The 23,395-nt window shown below is 41.1% G+C and overlaps 1 protein-coding gene across 1 annotated transcript; it reads left to right on the top strand.

Annotated features, from left to right (window-relative positions):
- Positions 1-540: 540 nt before the first annotated feature.
- On the top strand, positions 541-22,261 carry VSIG1 (V-set and immunoglobulin domain containing 1; the record flags this gene model as incomplete). The annotated part of the gene is made up of 8 exons (XM_082004134.1): positions 541-589; positions 3,903-4,063; positions 10,544-10,651; positions 16,682-16,880; positions 18,499-18,654; positions 19,332-19,451; positions 20,516-20,642; positions 22,078-22,261. 8 exons carry the CDS (start codon positions 541-543, stop codon positions 22,259-22,261), a joined length of 1,104 nt encoding a protein of 367 aa, XP_081860260.1.
- Between the last annotated feature and the right edge of the window lie 1,134 nt (positions 22,262-23,395).

Raw genomic sequence — 23,395 nt, 5'->3', positions numbered from 1 at the left:
TCAATACAGAAATTTCAAGACAATCATGAGTCCAATGTAATCATTCTGTATAAAAGTGTATGAGAAATACATTTTAAAATGAAAATGTGTATAACAATGTATTATCTCCACATGCCCATTTTTAAAAAGAAATTATAGAATTAACAGAAAAAAAAGATTATTCATATTAGGCCTGACTCCAACACTGGTAATCAGATTGACTGTTAAATAGCTCCACAAATACTTTTCTTGTACTCAGTTGAAGTACTTATGTAGGCAAATACTGCTGGGCCCTGGCAAAAGCGGGGGAATCTGGGCTTCTCTGATTCAAAGGTTTATTATTAACAAAATCCTCAGTTGCTCAAACTCAGTTTCAACCGAACAGTTACACTACTAGTCAGAGAAAGGCACACATGTGATAAAGGAGAATGAAAAAGCTTATTGACGTGTTGATAGACAGCTGATAAGGAAAACAAAAACCCACTTGAAAAAAATAACAGTTAAGTTTTAGTCGGAGTCAGAAGCAGCATCTGGTCTCTTTTCTCTCTCGTCACCAAGAAGATGTTTGCAACGATGCTGGAGATATTTCCAATTCTAGCCATCCTTACAGGTAAGAATAACAAACAGATGGAAATAGCACTGGAATAAAGGAACTTGTTGAAGTAAGAGAGCAGGTGATCCTGACTGGCAAACTAGGAGAACATTCAAGATTTATTTTAGGATGGAATGAAAATCAGGGCTATGATGGTATGCCATTTTGTTGAAATCAGCAAGCTGACCGCTGACTGGTAAGAGATTTTTGTTCAAGAACAGAATTCTAGCTTTGGTAAGTTAATGTTTTGCTCTAAAACCAGGAAGAGGCAGAGAGCTCTCACGTAGAGCGTTAGGTCTTTCAAGTATTTTCAAGGTTAGGTCTTCTCACATTCGACTTTTGTCTTCTCTTGCTAATAGGGCTGGGAAATGCTGCCTCAGTCCCACCTCCACCCAAAAATTTTGGGGGACGCTTAACTTTAAGCATGCAAATAATCCTTTGGATTTCCTTGAAGTTAAGTGAGGACGTAATACTTTATGGAATCTAGGAATTATATGGTATATTAAAGAGTATATATTATTCATGTTTCAAGGACATTTCATCGTGCTAAGCTTTATTTTTAATATATACAGAAGTAGACATTTGAAGTCTAATGCTCCACGGAGATAAGCAACCTCTGTATCCACTAAAGAAAATGGAAGTTAGTTTCCACATTTTCTTTTCAAGATGGAATTATCTGGTTTGGATGCCAGAGAAGTAGTTTAAATAGTGGCTCCTCGTGTTTCAATGTTCTCTCTCTCACACGCACATAAACCCCACAGATTTTTGCCTTAGAAATTAAAAGTAATTCAGTGTTAGTACCAATACTTTTCAAAACCATGTCCTCTAATTTTAAAGTTCTGGATTTAAGACTAGCAGTGTGTCCATACGGATGCGTGCCACTGACTGGGGGTTTCTGTGGTGGCTAGGAAAAGATCAGTAAATTTGGATTTACTTCGTGAGCGTTAAAAACTGCATGGGATTTCAGTGAAAGTGGAAGATTCCCAATTAACTGCCATGACTCTCTCTGGTCTTACTGTAATATTGATGAGTAAAAGACATGGATCAACTATTTTTAACAAGTTACGGTCCTGTTCACACTAGCTTTTTTCGCTAAATTACTTCTTATTCATGTGCTTTTTTAAATTGGAACCAAAAGGCCTGTATGTATGAAATGGGATTACAAGTTTGAAACCATAAGCAGTGAACTAAACGCAAAGCAAAACTCCCATTAACTTCTGTGATGAGGGAGCCGGCTCTGCACATCCAGTTTGCCCCATTTTCAGTCAAAAGCTCCATCTTCCAACTAGTGATGGCTTTAAACAGCCTCAGTGGACAAAGGAAGTTGGATAGGTTTTTGCCTTATATTTTTACTACAGCGAAGCCTATTTCAACTAAATGTACTTTTTCAAAGTACATGGCTTCATGGAAACTAGAATGCTTTGTGGAGTTGTTTCTGCTAAAATTAATTTCTTCTGGAAGAGCTTATAACAGCCGGGCTCTGTGGCACTCCTGACTCCAGAAACAGAGACTAATAAAGGAAATATGTGGAGCAGATGACTGGAAAACGGATATTTTCAGTAGAATGACATTGTGTTGAAAGCCTGTAGCTTTAATCTAGCGAAGAATAGAAAATAAACACATGTAAACCTGGAAGTATTATTGTGGCAAGAAACTATCATCCTCTGGCCAACTTTAATTCTTAAAGCTGAGAACAGTGAACTTAGACATCTGAAATAATATTATACGGCTTTTATGCTAGATCTCAGTGACGATTAAGCTACTGTGAACTCCCAGGACAAGCAGGACTTGGAGCCAGCACTGGGATCCCCTCTGTCCCCCAAGGCAGATTTGACACATTTAGGTCAGTCTCCAGCCATTCCTGTGAGACTGTCTTCACATATAATGTAAATCCTGCTGTAGTTTAAACCCGCTAGTTCTCACCCTAGCCACCACCAACACGGAAAGTAGATTATTCCCTTCTTCCTTGCAGTGAGCTTTTACTATTGAAGCCATTAAACAAGGAAAACAGGCCCCAAAGAGTTCACACTCTAGGTTCAGATAGGTTTGCATATTGTAGGCAACAGATAAATTGGCAATATTTACATAGTTAAAAATGTCAAAACAGATTAGATTTCTTTTTTAAACAATGTTTTCTCCCACAGGGCTGATAATTTGAGCAAAATCCTCTTTTGGTGTTACTGGAGGTTCTGCTTAAATTCTCAAAAGCAGTACCTGAACATAAGATGCACAGACATTCCGCTGAGAAGAGTATTTTCTATGTTTTGCCTCTACATGCGTGAAAATTATTGTTATTATAACACTAAAGTCTCACTTTGCCTGTTTTGCATAGAAAGCTCTGAAAGACTTATGTTTTCCATCACATTCAAACAAAATCTATTCTCCTTCAGAATCTTTCGAGAGTAGTTTTAAAACTACCCAGTGATCTAACAAAACCCTGAAGTTCAGATTTATTTTTCTGACAGCTCTAGCTTTTTTGCCGTATGTCATCATTGCTAGTAACTTATGTGGAGGACAGAAACAGATAATACTGTAAGATGGTGCTCGATTCTTTTCATTAATATGGCCATGTAGCCAAGACTGATCAGAACATTATGGGAAAGAGCTCACAAGTTGTGTTTTGCTCCCTTTCTGCTTTGAGCACAACAGAAAGGGTTGATCAAGTTATCACAGAATTTCTCACAACCCACATAATAAAAGCAGTTCCAAAAAGCTTAGTTTACCATTTCCAGTGTAAAAGCATTCGAAATGAAAGCTTCTGCATGTAAGCCCTATGCGGAGAAAGGCTGCTGGGCTCCAGCCTGGGGGAACCCGACGGTGCCACTGAGTCCGAGTCAGAACTAAGAACGTAAGAAGAGACAATGCTGTAGGAGATGGTGATACAGGGTAAAGGAGATCAGATATCTAAAGGAATAACTGCAAAGAAAGAGGGGCAAGAAGGGTGTAAAAGAGGGCTAGACACAGCTGCAAATGAGAGCGCAAGGCGCAGGAGAGCACTGGGAGTGCAAGAAGAAAGGTTTGGTTTAGCCACAGGCTCTTAGTGAGAAGATAAGTCTCTGCAAGTGAGAACAAGTATGTTTGCAGGAACTCTGCTTTTTCAGAATGTTATTTGTTGTAAGGACACAGGTATTCTGGGGGATTTATTTGCTTGTTAGCTTTTACCCACTCCCAGCTTGTTATCACTGAACAGCCGAAGGGAAACTGTACTGAAAAGGAGAATGACTAGGCATGTCATACGGGCTTCTTCGATAATGCAGGGAGCAAGGCAGTCCCGCAGGGCTCCCAGGGTCAGCCCCGGCTGATCTCTCCTCACCACACTTACTGTCCACAGGCCATGTCAGCAGTGTTGTGGTGACCGTCCCGGAGAAGACAGTGAATGTCACTACAGGTGGAAACGCAACCCTCCTCTGCACATACACAAGTTCTGGACCGCTGGGAAATTTCTTTATTCAGTGGAGCTTTTACAGTGCCAAAGAGAGCCAACTGCACACCGTAAGATATTTATTTATTATTAATATGAAGTTATGTTTAAGATATCTGTAAGTCCTCAAAGAACCTTGTTACGTTTGATAGTGTTACCCTCACTAAGGACCAGGGAGGCAGGTAATGTCGGTGTTCCCACCCTAAATACAAGGGACTGGGGTGCAATGTAGTTTAGGGGCAGATGCACAAAGTTATCTAGGCTCCTAGTTCCTCCTGGCATGACTGAACTCCTTTAGAAACTTAGGAGAAGGTACAAAAGGGATTCAGATGCTCAAACGACTTGCTCCAAGTCACACAGGAAGCATGAAGTGAAGCAAAGACAAGGTGTCCAAAAATCACATAAGCGCTCCAGACGCTGGACCAGTTCCTTTTTCTCTTGTCTGGCAGATATTTCCTGCCATTGTGAGGGCTGCTTTCCTGGTGAGACACCCTTGCCCATAACGATGTGCTCCCCATTCAAGGGTAAAACCAGAGCTCCTTGACTCAGCCGCAATCGTTGTTGTTAGGCGGCTCAGTAAGAGGAGCGGTGCACAACAATATTGGCGCAAAGGGACCAGTGAGTATTTTGGCAGGACTCTGTAGAAATTTGTCATAGCAGGAAATCTGCCACAGGAAGCTTGCGTTGGTATTTCACGGCATCCCATGGGTGTCTTTGTGGTAGCGGAACAATTACGGATCAAAGGCAAATGCTCCCTGCCCTTCCTGAGACCCCGAGAAGCAGCAGAGCCAAAGACTATCTCCCCCGGGGGTACAAGAAGACGGTGTGGTAGGTTGGGGTATCAGCACGGAGACAGTCATCAGGACTGTGAGGTACACCAAGTACTGTACGGCTACGTGCTGTAACCACTGCCCGAGCCTCTCATGTGGCTGTAAAGACCTTGCAGAGCAGCCTGGTCTGTCTGGAAGGAGCCAGGGATAGGATGTGTAACTTCGTACTCACACTACTGCCGAGACTTCAAGAGCTATCCGTTAATCTTATGTTTTGGTGGGGAAATGAATCCATGAATCTAACTCCCAGCATAACATGCAGGGTATACGTTCCCAGCAGCTCAGCCCTGTCAGGTGCTGAGCAGTCAGCAACACCTTCCTTCGTAAGAAGAAATGCTGATTAAAAGTGTTACTGCATCTTTGAAGATGACTGTGATTTTTTTTCCATGCCCTGGTGTCGGGCTTGTGCCTGTTAGACAATTAATCCCTTTTTTCTCCCATCATTTTTATCCTGTGGCTATCATTTTTTCCTAAAAGTTCATTCCTCCTGCCTGGTGTTACACCTGAGAGTTGATGTAAAGAGATTTGATTTAGAAGACTGTCACAGTCCACGTGGATGATATTCTTGTCATGTTCACCAATTTCCTAACAAGATTATGTTAGGAGGTTTGCCATTGCTGATAGAGTTATACCTTCTATTTGGTTTATCGATTATAGCAGAATTAGACTGTCTGTAATTTGCAGAATGTACAGTATGTAACATATTTGGCATTGAACGGCAATAGCCGGTACGTAAGAAACAGCAATTTAACGTAAGACAGAACTGCTCACCCTCCTGAGGTGTATCGCAACCACAGATAAAGACTGTATCAGTGCTAGGTACGAACACTGGGCCCACCCCAAATTCTGACTCCAGCTCAATGCACACCTTGCCTGACTAATTGTATGAGTAGTTGTTTGTTAGTCATCATTTGCTTTTTTCAAGTCAAACCTATTTTATTAAATGAAGAATAATTCATTAAAGGGCGGTAGCTGCAGGTTTTCTAAGTTGTATATAGTACAATATGTTATAATTTTGATCTGGTACATTACATAATAAATTTTAATCACTTGTTCAGGTGGGAAGTACAGCACTGAGATAGGATCAAGCCCATCTTCTCCAGATTTGGTTAAGGTCTCTCTGTTTTACTTGCATCATATTTTCCATATTGCAAGACAATAAATACAATAGATTTTCTGGTCACAACCAAGAGAAATAAGTAGATTGTAGCTGCAAGTATTTTAGAGGGAGAATCAGAGAGTTTCAAGAGATCCAAGAGGGGAAAACCATTTGTAAACTGCAACCAGTGATGAGAAAATACCCCCTAAGGATTATAATCATAAAATACTGTGGGTGGCTGAAAATGTGCTCAACGAGAACTAGCTGATGTGAGGCTACCAAGTGTCAGGGAAACCTTCTAGATCAACCCCTTCAGCACTCACTCCCGGCTTCCGCAGCTGCCACTGCGGGCAATGGGAAAGCTGTGCCCATAAGGACTGTAAGAAACGCTACTGGGAAAAACTGCATCTGGTTTTCTCCCTATCTGCAACTAATTTCACGGTAAATTCACTTTCACGCTGCAACACACATGCGTTCGTAACGGATGATTTGCATTTTCATTAAATAAAGACGATTCAATCTGGAAAGGCCACGGGTTAGTGACTAATCCCGTTCTCCTCGAACACTGAGGTAAAACTTGGTTTCGCCGCAGCCCCGGTTACCCTTGGCTCGCAGGCGCGGCGAGGCTCGGAGGACACCCTTCGCACCTCTGAGCCCGCTGATGTGCTTGCAGGGTGCACGTGCGCGAAGCGCTGCAGGACGGGGCACTACTCTTTTTAAAACGCTTTTAGCAACAGTCCTGTATTACTTGACCCTGTATCCTGCTACCACAACATGGCGATTCCTCACCATTTTGAACCCATTCGCAATAAAGTTAATCGTGTTAATGCAAACACTGGAAGAAAGGACTGTGACTGCTTGTGGAAAACACAGCGTAAGAAATTACACAACACAGTTGAACATGAAATTAGATTTTCAACCTCCCTCTGAACCCCCAGCAATGCAAAGTCGGTATTTCTATTTCAGGCTGGTGACTTTTTGGAGTTTCAGGAAGGACTGAGTGCCTGAAAGCATGCATGTTTTTCTCCTACAAGTTTAAACAAAAAATAATCTGTCTTTCTAAAAACCTGGCTTTACGCTGGTTGCTTGGCACGTAACTCAAGTTAAGTTTCACATTTTGTTCCAAGTAGGAAACATATGCATGGCAATGGAGGAGGTTGCCAGCTTTGGCTTTCATTGTTTAGATTAAAGAATACTAAAATTCAAGTCAAAAATATATTTAATATGCTGGTAAGATGACAAAACCAACTGAATTGAACAGACTGGAACCATACCTTACTGAATATCAGAAAAGTAGCTTGCATTTTAAGTGGGATAAAATTATTTAATTATGAGAGATATTTAGATTCTTCTAAAATGTCAGTAATAAACAAACAAACAAACAAGCAAACGCTTTCTTATAAATAGCATATATTGTCCCTGAAAAAGTTTGTTGAAAATTCCGCCTTAGTTCAAAGTTTGCCATTTTTTTCAGTAACTAGATGTAACTAAACAGATAACATTTTCAACTTCTGTTTTTTAAAGCAGAAAATTTCTGCCAAATATTTTGAAGAGAGCAGACTTAAAATTTTTCAGAAAAAAATGCAGAAATAATATATTTTCTTATCCCACCTGCTACAATTTTCAATATTCCTGACATCTTAGTAAATGTTAGCTGTCTTGATGACCCTATTATTCACATGGCTGGTATATTTGCAGTAATAAGATTAAGCAGGGGGGATGTTCTCCATAACAAATATGGGGGGGGGGGAAATCTTGATTCTAATAAATAATGTTTATTTATTTACATAATAGGGAATATAGCCCTTTCTCTCTACAGTGGTAGCAAATAATAGAGCAAATGGCAGGATGTTAGAATTAATTAAGGCAAATTTATGTCACTGGGATGCTTTTGACTTGAAGCATTAATGAATGTGAGCTTTAAATTACTAAGTTTTAGTACATAAATAAGCATAATAATTACATAATAAGCACAGAGGCCATAGGTACCCTTTTTAATAAGAATGTCAGTATTTTACGATACAGATTTTGCAGTGTTTTGAGACATGTATGCTCAGGTACAGTCCTGTCTGGAGTGAAATCAATAAGATCAGGATTAGGACTAGTGCCAGGGTTAATTTAATGCCCCAGAGTACTCAGCACCAGATTTTACCTTGCTTCAAGGTGAGGCCGTGCTGTTCATTACTTGGCGGACCTGACGCAGATCTGCCCCCCAGCACTGGCTTTGTGAAGCTGGCTGGTGTCTTCTGCTGTTTGTTCTGGTGTTTTCATATCCTGTTCCGCATTGCCCACCTTACACAACGCTGGTGCAGGTGCTCGACAGTTAAAAGTCATGGCAGTTACACCGGAGAGGATGAAATACTGCAAACAAGCTGTTCACAGACAGTACGATGAAAAGGGAGGCGGCAAACAGCGAAATGGCAGGTGTTCGCGGTGCTGTTTCAAAGACAGTGCAGCTATATATAGTGTGTGAATATAGATCTTTTTCCTAATTGGAGCCTAACTCTGCTCTTTTCCTAAGAAGTTTCTCCAGTGGAAGTAATTTCCCTCATTTGAACTACCTAGTGTAAATATCAAGTCATGGAAAACAGGATGCCATATGTATTTTTCACTTTTTCTTCTTGCCATTTACCCCTTAGCAACATGTCTTTCTAACGATAAATGTCATTTTAAAATAATAACTCCCACCCAAGGATCTTGAGAACTTTCCAATACTGAACTATATCTATTTTACATATAGACAAACGGAGGCAAACACTACTTATTCAGCTCACCCAGGGTAACAGAGTACATCACAGCCTTGCCTGGTTCATACGGTAAAGTCTCAGCTCCTGCTAAGGTCTACATCTGCGCTTCATTTCATGCTCTGACTCACTCGCTCGCCTCGGTGTCAAGCACTTAAGTAAATGTTTGAAAGATTGAAGCCTGCTGTTGGCTCTGCACAGGCGACGCTACAGCCTTGCAAAGCTAAATACAACTCCTGAACCTAACCAGGGCCACACCTTGAGCCTCCAGCCCAGGCCACCCACAGTTACACTAAGTGGAATTATCAGAGACACCTCGTGGCTACCCAAGATATTCCCAGGGCAGAATTGTGGGTAGAAATTTTAATTTCACTAGATGAGTAAAGGACATTAGTGACTGTTACCTGTAAGAGAAACTGAGTTACTGACAGACTTTTCATGAAGATGTTCTCTTAAAAAAGGCGAGCTTGAAATATTTGCAGACAGTGACTTTGACACTGCTTTGGTAAAACTACTGATGGGCAATTGAGAGGGGAAGTGTTAGCAGCATGTAAGAGTAGTAATAGCTTCCATTTATTTTACATATTGGCTTTCAGCCTGCCAGAGCCCTGTATTTTTCTCATATCTGTACTACCAAGAAAGTTACCACTTAGTGGATAGAGGCAACGAGGGTTTCACTTACTGCAAACCATACAGAAGAGGAAGATGGCACTTCTCTCTTCACTCGTTCCCTTACGAGAAGTCTAGTCATGTCCTCATACCCAGCCTTGCAGGCCTGATGAGCCACTTTGCAAAATCTTCACAGCAGTGAGCATGTTGTGTCACGTTGCTCAGGAACAGGGAACGGGGTGGCAGAGCCCAAGGGAGGAAAGAGATGCAATAAAAGCGATCCGAGCACAACTGTGTCTGCTCCTTTCACCCTTGAAACCCCAAATTCACATTACCAGCAGCCCCATGGCCAGGACAGCTCTGCTGCCCAGCCCAAAGCACGGCACCGGCATGCGCACTGAGCTACCATGTGAGAGCCAGGGATCAGCCAGCCCTAGGAGTGTGGGGTTCCCCTAAAAACTGCTGAAAGAACAAATCCCTCCCCATGTAGTATGAGTAGTTACTGAGATCCCATCACACACTTTTGGCCACAGACAACCGAGATCACATGCTGCAGAGGTTGTTGGTGCTGCAAGGGACACGGGCTTGGGAGCAGAGCTGCCCGTTCCTGTCCACGAGCGAAGACGAGCCTGTGCAAAGCACCTCCTGAAGCAGCACAGGGAGATTTCCCGGAAAGGGCCTCTCTGATACATGAGCATTTCTTTTTGCCTAGAGGTGATTTTTTTTTAAATCGAGTCTTATCTAGCACTTAGATGACTGAGCAGGCGCTTAAAAGGAATAGCTTAATGGAAAGCAAAGGCAACACCTCCAGTGCAGAGGAACGGAGACCCTGTTGTCCCATCACTGCAGTCAGAGAGACACCCCGCTGTCAGTGGGATTACTGCGCGCTGCCTGTGGTTACCTCCGGCACTGGGGAGACAGTCTGCGGAGAGAAGATAAACCGCTACACTCATGCAGACAACAGCGAGAACACACAGGGAAGCGGAGACAAGGAGAAAATGATCAGGCGTGTTTGCAGCCAACATTTGTCTTCAATCTTAGTTTGCCTAATTTTGGGTAAAACTTAGAAATAAGATTATATTACATCCCTCTGTTGACAAAGGCTTGAGACATCTTCTGCAAAACCCGCTGAACACAAGGCACCCTGCCCTTGTGAACAGCACTGGCGGTACTGAGGGGGAGTTGTGTAGAGAAGAGGCTCTTTGATTTTGGGGGAACATTTAAAGTCTCATTTAACTCTCAGATCAGCACATTTTTACTCAAATACAGCATTCCCCATGTCACGGTATTCTGAGTATGGATGAAAAGTCAGTCAGTCATTGTCAAAAGATGGTGTATGTGACAGATGCACGGGGAAGATGTAGCTGGAGACACAAGGTAAGAAAAAAATCCCTACAATCTTAAGGGAAAAAAAAGAGCTAAATAGCTTCTACTAGATTTATGCTACTGTGAGACCTGTAATCATGTTCTGGATTAAAATCTTAAAACCAGCACATGACTGAGATAAGCTGAATCAGATGCATCATTCAGAATTTTTAACTCACCCCATTTTTTACTGCATTTTTCTCTATCAAAAATTATTTTGGATGTAGCTGTTGTTTTTTTCCCACAGCTATACTAGGTGGCTGAACTAGCACCTTCAGGAATATTCTACCCAATGGGTATCTGAAGGGCATGTCCATACATCAGGAGCCTCTGGGCTGCACATGAGCAAATCTGGATAGCTCAAATTTGGGGCTACATATTTACATAGCAAAAAAAAAAAAAAAAAAAAAAAATCATCCTGGATCACCTTTCTAGAATATAACAACATTTTGAGATGCAATGGATACAGAGGGACGCTAAGCTGCCTGCTGAACTGGCTTCCCCTCAGCGGTCAGCTCAACATCCCAGCCATAATCCATTCCAAACTCTCTTTGACTGCAGTGGGAGGATTCCTGTCTCACCATGAAGCACAGGGTACAACCCAATGTAAACTGTCTACCAATAACTGCTGAAGAGCAGTTACACCAAATGCACTGGGAAAACATGTTTGTGCTTGATGCACTGTAGAAATTATTCACTAATAATTCAGCCACAAGAACGATACTGTGAGAACACGAAAGAGCTGCTCCTCAAAAGTATTTTGCACCAGTTAAAGCTGCTGAATGATTAACCCTCTAAAGGCTTCTGACTCCATCCCTTTCTTCTTCTACCAACGTGCAATTGTGACAAGACGCTTCTAGTCATTATTGACATCCTCAATTAGCCGTGCAAAAATCCCAGTAATGCAGGACCTAACAACCCTACTACAGTCTGGCAGATCAGAATTTTGACAAAAATGTGTGAAAAGAAGTTGTGGATGAAAAAAGGTATTTGGGGCCAGACTCAGTCACATGACACATGTCAAAGAAACCAACACATGCGTGAGCATTTGCTTTCTTATCCAGCCGAGTTCAGAATCTGAGCCTTGGGCTTTAATTAACACTTTGAGTGTGCGGCATTTGTTCTCTAATTAGATGGTAAGATGTTATTTTACAAATTCTGTCTGTAGTCAGAATTCAAAAAGAGATCATGATCTCAAACCAGTAAAGTTGTTAATATCCTCCTTTGCATTTATCAGTGAGAAAGAGACTTTAACAGTTCTTTTTCTAGTAGCTTGAGAAAATGTCAAACAGAAAATGATAAAACAACCCAATGACGGGGCCCTCTGAATGCCTGAGCTTTACAGCTCTCCCGGCAAAGACTGTGAATCAGGTGCTGAACACATCATCTAGAGAAACGTCATCGAACAGGATGCTATAGCTTTGCAGCTGCTGGTGGGGGGAAAGTGAGAAGGGGCTGGGGGAGGGAAGACAGGTACTGGAAAGGAAGGCAGTCCTGAAACTGGCCCCAGTCAGGCAAGTAAGACTATGGTGGAGATGAAGTGGGACATTTTGTAACACATCTTCAAGTACATCTCATCTTACAATTTTGATATCCAGATGTACTAGGCATGTACAGCAATGTGATGCAATGACACCAGGAGATGGAGGGTGGGAGGAATATTGACCTGGAAATTATGAATGAATCCATCCAAAGACATTTGAAAGGCATATTTATGCAAATTCTAGTTTGTATTTGTCCTGCCCCAAGAAGAAAGGAAGCAGATGGAGGCATGTTTCTTCTAATTTACTGCTTGCTTTTTCACACACAACCTCCACTCCCTAAGGAAGAAGATCTTTCTGTAGATGTTGTATAAAGAAAACCTGTAGGTGGGTTCCTCACTCTCTGCCAACATCTGGCAGCCTTTGAAAACCCTCAACTCAACATCAGCTTTGCCAACAGCTTCCTCTGGAGACAAATAACTCCTCACCATCACACTAGAAGAGGAGCAGCCTTTCACAGGTCAGGCTGAAGGAGAAGAAAAGGACATATGGCTTCATGTACCAGATCCTTCAGAACTGAGGACACAAATAATCTTGTCTCCAGCATATGGAGTCCATTGACATTACCAAGATTTTCTTTCAACAAGTATGGTCATTCCCAATTCCCTGTTCTGTTCGTAGCCCAGCTCCCCAAAACAGGTACATGAATAATTGACTCAACTGCCTTGGAAGTGTATGAGCCCAAACGTTCTTCTTGGTTGCACCAGAGACTGTGACTGTGGAAATGCAGAGTAACTACACCACTGCCTCAGCAAGCCGAGAAGGATGGCTGCTGACATTAGCGGCTTTAGGCACTGCTGGCCCACTGGTTGAACAACCAACTAAACGGCAATCCTTTCTAAGGCCAGGGAGACGTTTTCTGGGCAACTCAGCTCTTTTGCAGAAACTGGTGGTCCAGATTGTGCAGTTGTTAGGGACAGCATTTGGAGGGGTGATGATCTCCGCTCTTTTTTCTGTCAGTTGTTTGATTAGTCATCCCAGGCAGCTGCCCCCATGAAATGTGAAAAGGCACCATTATATAACAACTTGCACGAGCAAAGTAGCTGGTAAGGAGAAGCAGCGACCAGTACTGCATCCTCAATATTGTTTTTACACTGGTAAATCATCAGCTTCACTAGAGCTGCTCATGATCTGCTTAAGGACATAAAAAGCTTATTTTTTCAAGAGAAGCACATCAGATTTCTGTTGTATTTTTTTACATTCAAGATGTTTCACTTTAAATATATTTATCACATCAAATTAAAAAAAAAAAAGGCTTCCAGAAAAGTTTACCATTGACTAAATTTACAGTTTTTCCATACAGACATTTTAGAGACATTTTAGGTAAAATGGAAAGGAATGTCAATGAGATGTGGGTCTGTAGGAGGAAACATTAGCTGTCAGTTGCCCCAAAATAAAAAGTCTGCTACATCTTCAACAGTAAACAAGTTTTTTACTTTTGAACGGAATGGAAACATTTTTGCAAAGATTTTCATTTCAGCTTTTTGAAAGACACAAACATGAGCTTTTCAAGGACACCATAAAAACACCTTGAACAAGGGTTTAAAGTACCCGTTTTGAGTGAATTGTTTAAAACGGGCTATGAATTCACAGCCAATTAACTGAAACATATTCCTCTTAAATGAAATTTCCTGTGTACACAATCCAGTCATACCTCTTGGACAAGATATACACTCAGTAATTAATCACAACATTACTCAGTCTTTTTGGTGTTTACCACCTTCCTTCAGGCAATAAACTCCAGAGCTAGTGAGATAAGCATCATACAGGAGCAGAAGAACAGAGAACAGGCAGGAGCCTGCAGAGGAACTGAATGCATTTCCCTAAGGTGTTCCACTACCTTTACGTTGATAGTTGAAAAAACAACCCAGAAAGATTCTGTTTAAATCCATGAAGAAAACAAATATTCTTTGCTGTGTTGACACCTGCCTCAGATTTAACAGTGTACACAAAATATTTTCTCTGCATGCATTCAGACGGGAAGAGAGAACACAGCGGATTAATTTTTCTGTGTATTGTATGAGGGCTTAGATACGCAATTCACCCTGACTTCAGATCAAATATACCGAGGAGCGCTTGCTCCTCTATAATGTTTACTGGCAGGCCCTGACTGCATTTAAGGCTTGTGCTATAGCTAAGCTAGCGCTCAGGAGCAGCTTCTGCTACTGTTTACCCTCACATAAATCCCAGATCACTCTGAGGTCAACTGAGTAGAATTTAGGACCTTTTTTCAGTAATCAGGCCTTTTAGTAGGCTATAATGGGCCTGCCTCCCCCCTCATGCTTCTGCAAGACACGCATTACTTAAGTCGTTGTATGACTTAGTGTGAAGAGCTGATGGAAGCTCTTTCCCTACCTCAAACAGATGCAACTGATGGAGAGAAGATGCAAATCCAGCCTACCACTGCTGAGATCGATACAGGAACCGCAGCGTAAGAGGAGCCTGAAGTCGGAGGTCACAGTTCTAACTTCAGGCTCTTGCAAGGAACAGTGTATAACATCCTGTTGTTGCTCATACTCGGATAAATGTTGAATGAAACAAGTGTGGCCAGTGCGTTTTTATAATTGCAGGTAGAGCCATTCTTTGATGAGCGATTTGCTTAAACCAGATTCCCTATTTTGAACATTCTCCTTCCTTAAGGAGTATGAGGGTGTGCATCCAGAGTCCAGTTTTGCAACAGAGGTCCATCTCTAGACATTTGCAAAGCATAAAAGCAGTTTTAAGACTGACGGTACTGCATGCAAACAATGCAAACCAGAGAGACTATCCCGCTGTTCAGCGGACTTTCTAACCTAGTCTGCCACTGAGCTAACACTGAACCTTGTATGCTTCCTCACCACATGCTGGCAATGCAGTAGTGTAGCTTTGGTGTTCAGAGCCCTCCATCAATTGTACCTGATGTTTGTAATCCTGGGGCAGGGACAGATAAAGCCTGGCTGGAAAGTAGGCAAAATTGCACCTGAGATGGGGCCAAGCTGCAGTACCGGAGCTGCTGGTGCTGTGCAGTCTGGGTTCTGACCTTCGTTTCAAAGCCTTATCATTGCATAAACCAGCTGTGCTCTGGCAGTTTCAGGGTGTAGCTTGTCTTAAGCTAATAGAGGCTTTCAGATAACATTGCTTAAGAACTTCAGTCAACACTGTATCAGGGTGGATAAATAGAATTAAGAATAAATTTTCTTAATTCAAAATGCAATCAGTTGATCTGCAAAGTAAAGCAAATTACACTTCTTGCCTGGGGAACTGCAGCTTCCCTAAAGGCAGGGAACTTTGACCAAAAGGAAATTTTTATACTAGTCAAGTGTGAACGGCATTTCACAGAAGTCTGTGAAGCTTTCTCCAGCAAGCATTTTCCAGCTATTCCCATTAAAAACCATGCTGTTAGTCCAACTTCAATAAATACATTTGCACATACACTGCTGATTCTGGAACAGTGTCAGTAGGAACGATGTTAGATCTATTTTGGGTCCCAACCTGTAATTCTATATGGTTACCTTTCAGCAGTATAAAAAAATGACTGAATATGCTGGAACTGTTCACTTTGCCTAGACAATGGAATTTGTGCATGTAGGCACTGGGGAACATACTGCCTAGCCCAAATACCATCACTTTTACACAACACTATCATTAACATCTGAGAAAAATAATTAACATTCCATAGTTTTCCACATTAGTTTTCTTCTTTCAGATCTTGGTTTGACAGCAGCAAAACTTTTTTTTACTGTTTAGTAAAAGGGGAACTTCTTGATCCCAAATAGGTGTCCCTCCAAGCACTGAGGCCAGCAAGTATTCTTGACTTCCACCTGTAGTATAAACTTAAAAGACCAAGATAGTCCATGACACTGTCTCTGACCCTGATGATGCAAACAAGGAGAACAGCATACTTGCTCTAACTGCATGTGTGATGATTATGCTGGTGTTCTCATACTGCATTTTTATTGCTTCCGAATTTACTGCCAACAGATCAGGTGCTTTGTTTGCTTAGACCTATATCTTGTGGATTCATTTCCGTTCTCTGTTTGCTACCTCGTGTATTTGGAAAGCTCTGCAGCCATCCACTTTGTGCAATGACAGGTCCGTTCTTGTCTCAGTCTTCTACTGAGCCACTTATTAATAATATCACAAATTGCCAGTGCTTCAATTAATACCACTATTCATTGTGCATGACTTTGCATTTTTTCACAGAATTGTCATATGATGGTCAATGGTCTCACCTTTGTTTTCACAAATGGATGTCTGTGACTGGAGTATCCACAAAGAACTAGCTACTGTCCATTTACACAATTAAAAATCCCATTTTTGAAAAGCTTGTTTTCTAAGAACCACTAGAAATATATATTCAAATATACCATGTTTTCATTTCTGCTTTCTCAGGGGAGGGGGCAAGAAAGGGGGTGACATTGCTTGGCTTAATCAGAAATCAAGTATATTCCAATTATGAATACTAAACAAAGCAGCAGTAAGAGCTCTTGGTATTAAACTAACAATTGATTCTTTGTCACAGATCTTTTATTATTCAGAAGGCCAGTCTTACTCCTATGGAGAGTTTAAGAACAGGATAACAGCTGCAACAGGTCCAGGGAATGCATCAATAACAATCTCCAACATGCAGCCCTCAGATACTGGTTCCTACACCTGTGAAGTTTTCAGCCCACAGGGTGATGCTGGACAGAGTCAGAAATCTGTGATTGTCAGCGTGCTGGGTAAGCACCTTTCCTCTCTATTGCTCTGTTGTAGTTTTCTTCTCTTACCATGAAACACTGAATTCACGGCTCAAAATACTTGAGTTTTTGGACCAGAGGGAATAACACAACTGTGATAAACAAGGCCGATGATGCAGAGAAATGGCTCACTGATGTACTGAGGCAGAGATTTTTTCCAAGGGCTTTGGAGGCACGCAGAGCCTGGGCTGCCCTCTAGCTTCCAGACAAAGCAGACCTGATACCACTCCGCAGGTACCCTTGCTTGGCCTGCAGTAAAATCTCTTTCTCCCACGAGTGGCCTTCACATTCACCTTGTGCCCTCAAAAAGCTACCCAATGTAAGCAGGTGGCTGGAATTTCCCAACTTCACTATATTTTTCATGTTGGAAAACAAAGTGATACTAACTTTGATTAAAAAAAAAAGCCCTTTTAACTGGGGGTGACAACTCTCTGAAGCCGTTACATCCAGCCCCAGCAAAGACCAAAATTTTACTAGTTTTACCTAATGTTGGTCATGGTGACTTGTGTAAATCTGGGGAGAGGCAGCAGTACAGCCCAAGGGTTCTGGCTCACCCCAATTCCCAGAAACTCGAGAAACTTAGTATGTGTTGGATGAAAGGAGTACAAAGTCTGTTTTGGATGGAAGAAAGCAACACTTCAACCACGAACAGGCAGGACAGAAAGGATGAAAAGCAGTGGAATGAGGTATTTTACTTTCTAATAAGATAAAAGTTTGTACTAACCCCACCTAATCATTGCTTTTACATTAAGAATTGCTAACTGGTCAGAGTGACAAATCAAAGTCATATGAGAACGTGATTCCAACACCACTTGCCAGGGATAAGAAAAGACATACGTAAACTCAGTCCCTGAAAAATCAAAGCACTACTGTTATTTCTCATCTAAAATTCCCCAAACAAACAGTAAATCTTGGAGAAGTTGAGTAAGAGATTGTACTTTTCACATGAAAACCACGAAAGGTTGTTCATTTATGCACACAAAATTGAGCTGTGTTCGTTGCTGCTCTAGTTCCACTGGCAGTACTCTAGAGAACCCCAACAGCGTATCTACAGGTAGGAAATGAAAAATACTAGGTGTAAATGAAGACAGAATGGTCTCTTGTGTGCGAAGTGAGGAAATGCTATCAAAACAGATACATTTTTTAACAGAACGGAAAGTTAATTTATTCCCACCACAACTGCAATATACTGAAGAATCAGGCCTTGACCTCTCCCTTTATGTGGAAAAGTTCCTGCTATGTCTCTAAAGAAAATGATGCTGCTATGTGGCAGAATGCTGTAGGATGAATAGTGATTGGTCCATTATAATTAAAGTAATAGTCTTCATCTCAACACCTCCATAATAATATTTAGTATGCAAATGGAAGAAAAGATAATAAAAATGTATCCTGGGCCATGTACATGTATTTAATATTACTCAAACCTTTACGGGAGAGACATAGGTCAGAGCCATAAACAAGACTCTGCTCTTGGATGGAAACCTGTAGATGGGGTTCAATTCTTTACTTACAGCAGCACAGTACCAGAACTCGGGGTGGATGCTTGCCGCCCCAGGTATGTCCTCATGATGTGTCTGTTCTCCTCATTGTTGTTTTACAGTCAAACCGTCACAACCTTTCTGCAAAATAGAAGGAACGCCTGAAAAAGGCCATCTAATCTACCTCTTATGCAAATGTGAAGAAGGATTGCCTCACCCTACCTACCACTGGTACAAAGTGGATGAGAATACACTCAAGCCTGTGACTGAACATCTTAGTACGTAATTATAGGACTACCATCCCGAGTTCAAGATCTGGAATTCCATAGTACCAGCCATTTCAAACACTGTGTATCACATAGGGTAGTTAAAACTTATCCTCCCCTTCTGACAGTCAATGTCACAAAATCGTATTTTTACTTATTCAAATTGACTGATAGCTGTCACAAACACAGGATTTTTTTCTTTTGTTTTAATAAAAATGATACAGCGTGTTAAAGTTTTGTCTATGCCATTACTTTAAATTGTTAAAAAGGGGAGAAATGTTTATGCTTTTACATCTCCCTTCCCTCAGAATTTTGAGTGAACTTAGAATAAGTCAATTTGTGATTCAGGTGCTGATTTTCCATCCCGAAAATCTTCAGTAGCTGTTAGATTTTTCATTTGTGAGGTTACATTGACAGTAGTATCAATGCGGGTAGAACATCAGGACAGACTGATTTGCAGAGCAGGGGTCTACTTCTCATGTTCTAATATACTCCTGCAGAATCCATGGTAGTAATTTTCAAGGAAGGTAAACGTTTTTCATTTAAAGAATATTAAAAAAAACAAATGAATGAATAATTGGAGAATTGTTTCTAATCCCTTAATAGCTGTCAGCATTACCAACTAAAGAAAACCGTTTGCCTCTGCAGTATACAAAGGGTAATCTGTACCTGCTCTCTGTTTGTCACAGATCCAAGCACTGGCATTCTTTACATTGGCAATCTCACCACCTTTGAAACTGGGTATTACCGGTGTGTAGCCACCAATATCCTGGGCAACAGTACCTGTGAGCTTGACCTAACTGCAAAACGTAAGTTTAATGCATGAAAGTAATCACCTATTTGATATATGATATGCACAGTTTGCAGGAAAATGTGGTAACAACTCTAAAGCATAGATTTTTTTTCAAGTGAGAACAGAACGGGATTTGGAGGGCTCCGGATTTTCATCCAGGCATGCCCAGAATTTACACTGACCTAGACAACAGATTTAACATTTCCAGCTTCATTTCCCACTGGGAGCAGGAGCTGAACTTGGCTCTGATGGCAGAGCCTTTACTGAGAACTGACAGATAGTGAGTTTAGAGCTATTTCGTCCAGCCAACTGTCCCACTGAGGTCCTCCTGCCCCAGAATTTACAACCATCACTAAAATGTGGTAGTACAAGGACTGGGACACTGTAGATGTGACCACTAGCTAAAAATACTGCAGTCATGGAAAAATACCTTATCCTGCCTGCCCTCATGCAGTGATCAACTTTATCCTGACTGTTCTCAAGCAGTGGTCAACCCCATCTGCATGCAGATTTTTCATGTAACCAGTAACACTTAACAAGAGCCAAGCATATGTTGTACAACCAGCCAAGAGATGTCCCTGAAATGGTCACTCAATTACTCAGTGCTCTGTAAAACGAAAATCGCAGGTCAGCGCTAGAAGCTGTACTGACGTGGAAACAGAAGGTTTGGGGGTCTCACAAATGATCAGAGCATACATTTTACATCTCAGCTGAAAGACAGAGATAAAGGCAACCCCTGAATTTCAGAATTTGTCTGCAAGGACTGAAGAGCAAAGGCTTTCAACTATTGCCAGTGTTAACAGCCTAACATTTCCCTTAGCCAGGCATAAACACAGGGTTTGTTTGGGTAGGGAGCTAACCAACAAGAAAGGAGGCATCAAAAGTCATAAAAGCAGAGTTCTCTCTTTCCTAGACAACCTTTGGTCGCCTCCCTCCCGGAAATACAGCTGTCAGTCAGTTTTTTTTGTTCTTTGAATCCAATGCCTTCTTTCTGCTAAAAGCTCCTCCACTAAATTTCCATGGGATTTTGCTGTAATAGTACTTCGAAAAAGTCAAGTAATCTTTTTTTTTTCTTTTCAGATTCAGACAGTGGTATTGTTGCTGGAGCATTAATTGGAGCAATTCTGGCAGCTGCTGTCATTTGCGTTATAGTCTGGGTCTTAAACAAGAAGGCAAAGAATAAGAAGTCGTCAAGTAATGAGATGCAGTAAGGATTTCTGATTGCTTCATTTTAAAACAATTCTTTCTGTTAAGCGCTGCTGATAACCCAGAACTAAAGTAAAATGTAATTACTGTAAATATTTTTTTAAGGGTAAATAATACAGGTTTTGAGAAAACTTCCAGAGTGACAGTATTTGCTTTTGTGTGACTTTTAAGCTGTTGCTCTTGTAACAGAAATTGCCATTACTCTCTTCCCTATGTTTACAGGGAGCTACCACTTAGCAGTATCTAAAATAGTAAAGTAAACATTTTTTTAAAAACACAAACTGAAAGTGGCAAGTTGGAAAAACAGTTTGTGACATTTAAAAGTTAATGGTGACTGTTAATGGCAGGTGGAGGAAATAAAAAAAAGAAGTAGCAGCTAAGGGTTGCCTCAGCAAATTTACTGGGATTGTACATTACTGGATTTAAACACAGAGAAATCAGTTCAGTGCTATTTGAAATTACAGAACACACGCTTGGGATACTCCAAGTCATCTCAAATGGCAGGAGACACAAGGTTTAGGCAACAGAATGGAGCCCAGAATGTCCATTTTGATCCTGCTCTGGAAATGTCTTTTCCTCTGTGCTTCGGTTGCTCATTTTTTCCCTTAAATTGCCAAATCTTCAGAATAGGGATAATCTCATATGCTATACAGACTGGACTTAGCCCCATGATGTTAAATGCTAAATGAATACATGCAGCTGAGGCCAGAAAAAAGTATTGTGTCAACTGGACACTTCCCTATAGCACAGGTCTAGGACTTCCCGATACAGAATTCTGTTAATCCAGACCAGTGGCCAGTCACTCGTGCACCAGATTTCTGCTTTCAATTGATGGAGCATTAACATTTAATTTTGTGCTCGGATCCTAACATATCTTACTACACTGAATTAATCCACTAGCATCTGATATTTTTTACATGTGAACTATCGGGACTTGGTTTATTATTGTTTTGGTAAGATAAATGGAATTCATTTACTAAAAATATTTTTCTAGATTTCAGCCTTTTCATAGCTCTTTTCTGATTGCACTCTATTTTGAATGTACTTGATTGGGACACCAGATCTGCATGGAATTTCTCAGGAAGCTCACACCAAGCAGTGTGTTTTGCTACCCCTCCTCAGACACTTTTTGCTAGCACTCAGTTTCCCATTCTGCTTTCCTGGCCTAGCATTTAAACATACTAAAATCCATTTTATTCTAATGGGATCACTTAAACCAGTGATGCAGATCAGTCTTATTGTCTAACGCTCTTGTCACTCTTTCTGTCTTAGCAGCAGTGATGTTGTAGCCTTTTCAGGTGCTCTTGGAACAGTCCTAATAATATGGGGGTTATTGCTTAGACAATAAAACTACAAAGACTGATTCTTTTGAAAGACTGTAGCGTAGATGGGATTTCAACACATGAAATCATAATCATCATCCTGTCTTCCTGCAGAGAAATGGCTCAGAAACCATCCAATGCAGCATATGTGCAGGTACCTAATGAAGAAAACATTCCTGTGACCACAGTTCCATCAAGCAATGCGACAAATGAATACCCTAGTGTTGATGAAACAGCAGCCTCTGGAACACCTGAAAATGATGAGAAGCAAGAAGCGGAAAAAGAAGAAATAGCCTAGAGTTTTCATACAGTTTTCCTTGTCAGCTTTAGACCCCTTTATACAAAAATTGTTGTCATTGCATTAACATAGAATTATGACTAAAACTGAATGGGCATTTGTACTGCGAGCCACCAGGCTGGAGACTGAAAACAGTCTGTTACACATGCACTTTGTGAATAGCAGAAGATTTGGCCTCTAAAGTTAACCAAATTTAATTTATTATCTAGTTGTAATTATACATAAGTATAACAAGACTATAATCCACATTTATCCAACCTATTTTGCAAAACTAATTAGGAAATGGGCTGAAGCATTTGACAAAGTAAGAGCTTTCCAGTCAACTATCAGTAATGCTGTACCCTGTTGGCCAGCCTCATGTTTCCTGTGCACCAAGAACAGTCATCATGGCCAATACATTGCAGTATTTAAAGGATCTGATTTCGTACGTCAGAAGTAAAAAGAAGTTTCATCAATGTCATCAGTGCAGAAACAGATGTTAAGACCTGAAGCAATGAAATCTTATGTGTCTGAATTGCACTTAAAGCTAAAAAATCCTGGAAACTTTTACCCTGTTGCTGCCTGACGTGGAATACATTTTGTTAATAGTGACCTTCTTGGCTTTAAAGTTCCCAAGGCACCAGCATTCCAGAGTTGTGTGCTTCAGCAGTTCTAGTCTTCAGTTTAATGGATCTAGCATTCAAGTACCCAGTTCAGACATCGATTGACTGGTTTTCAGACAACAGGAGCTGGAAATCTAAATCCCATGCAAGGCTTGTTGTAATAGGCATACAGAGTATCAGATTCCTCATGACACGCAGATACAGCTGCTTTCAAAACTTAGAAGTGAATACTGCCTACTATACAACACACTAGTTTCAATTGCTTCCTCTGCCTGAGACGATTTAAATCTATTTCCAGGCAACTACTCTATCCACTAAGCAACAAACTCATGCTACTTTTCTACTGGTCTCTTTAGCCCAGTGTAACTTTGACTATTTTCTATAGGTGAAAGCATCAAGAGGAAAGGTAAGTAGTGCATGCACACGAATAGCCAACAGCTGAGTAATGAGCACTCTCTCGGAAGGAGAAAAGGGAATTTAACAATACACATGCTGATCACTAGACACATCTCTGAGCCTCATTTCTAAAGTT

Source organism: Phaethon aethereus (genome assembly GCF_964289735.1).
Source record: "Phaethon aethereus genome assembly, chromosome: 10".
Classification (NCBI taxonomy): domain Eukaryota; kingdom Metazoa; phylum Chordata; class Aves; order Phaethontiformes; family Phaethontidae; genus Phaethon; species Phaethon aethereus.
The sequence above is the reverse complement of the archived record's forward strand: the minus strand, read 5'-3'. Positions and strand labels throughout refer to the sequence as shown.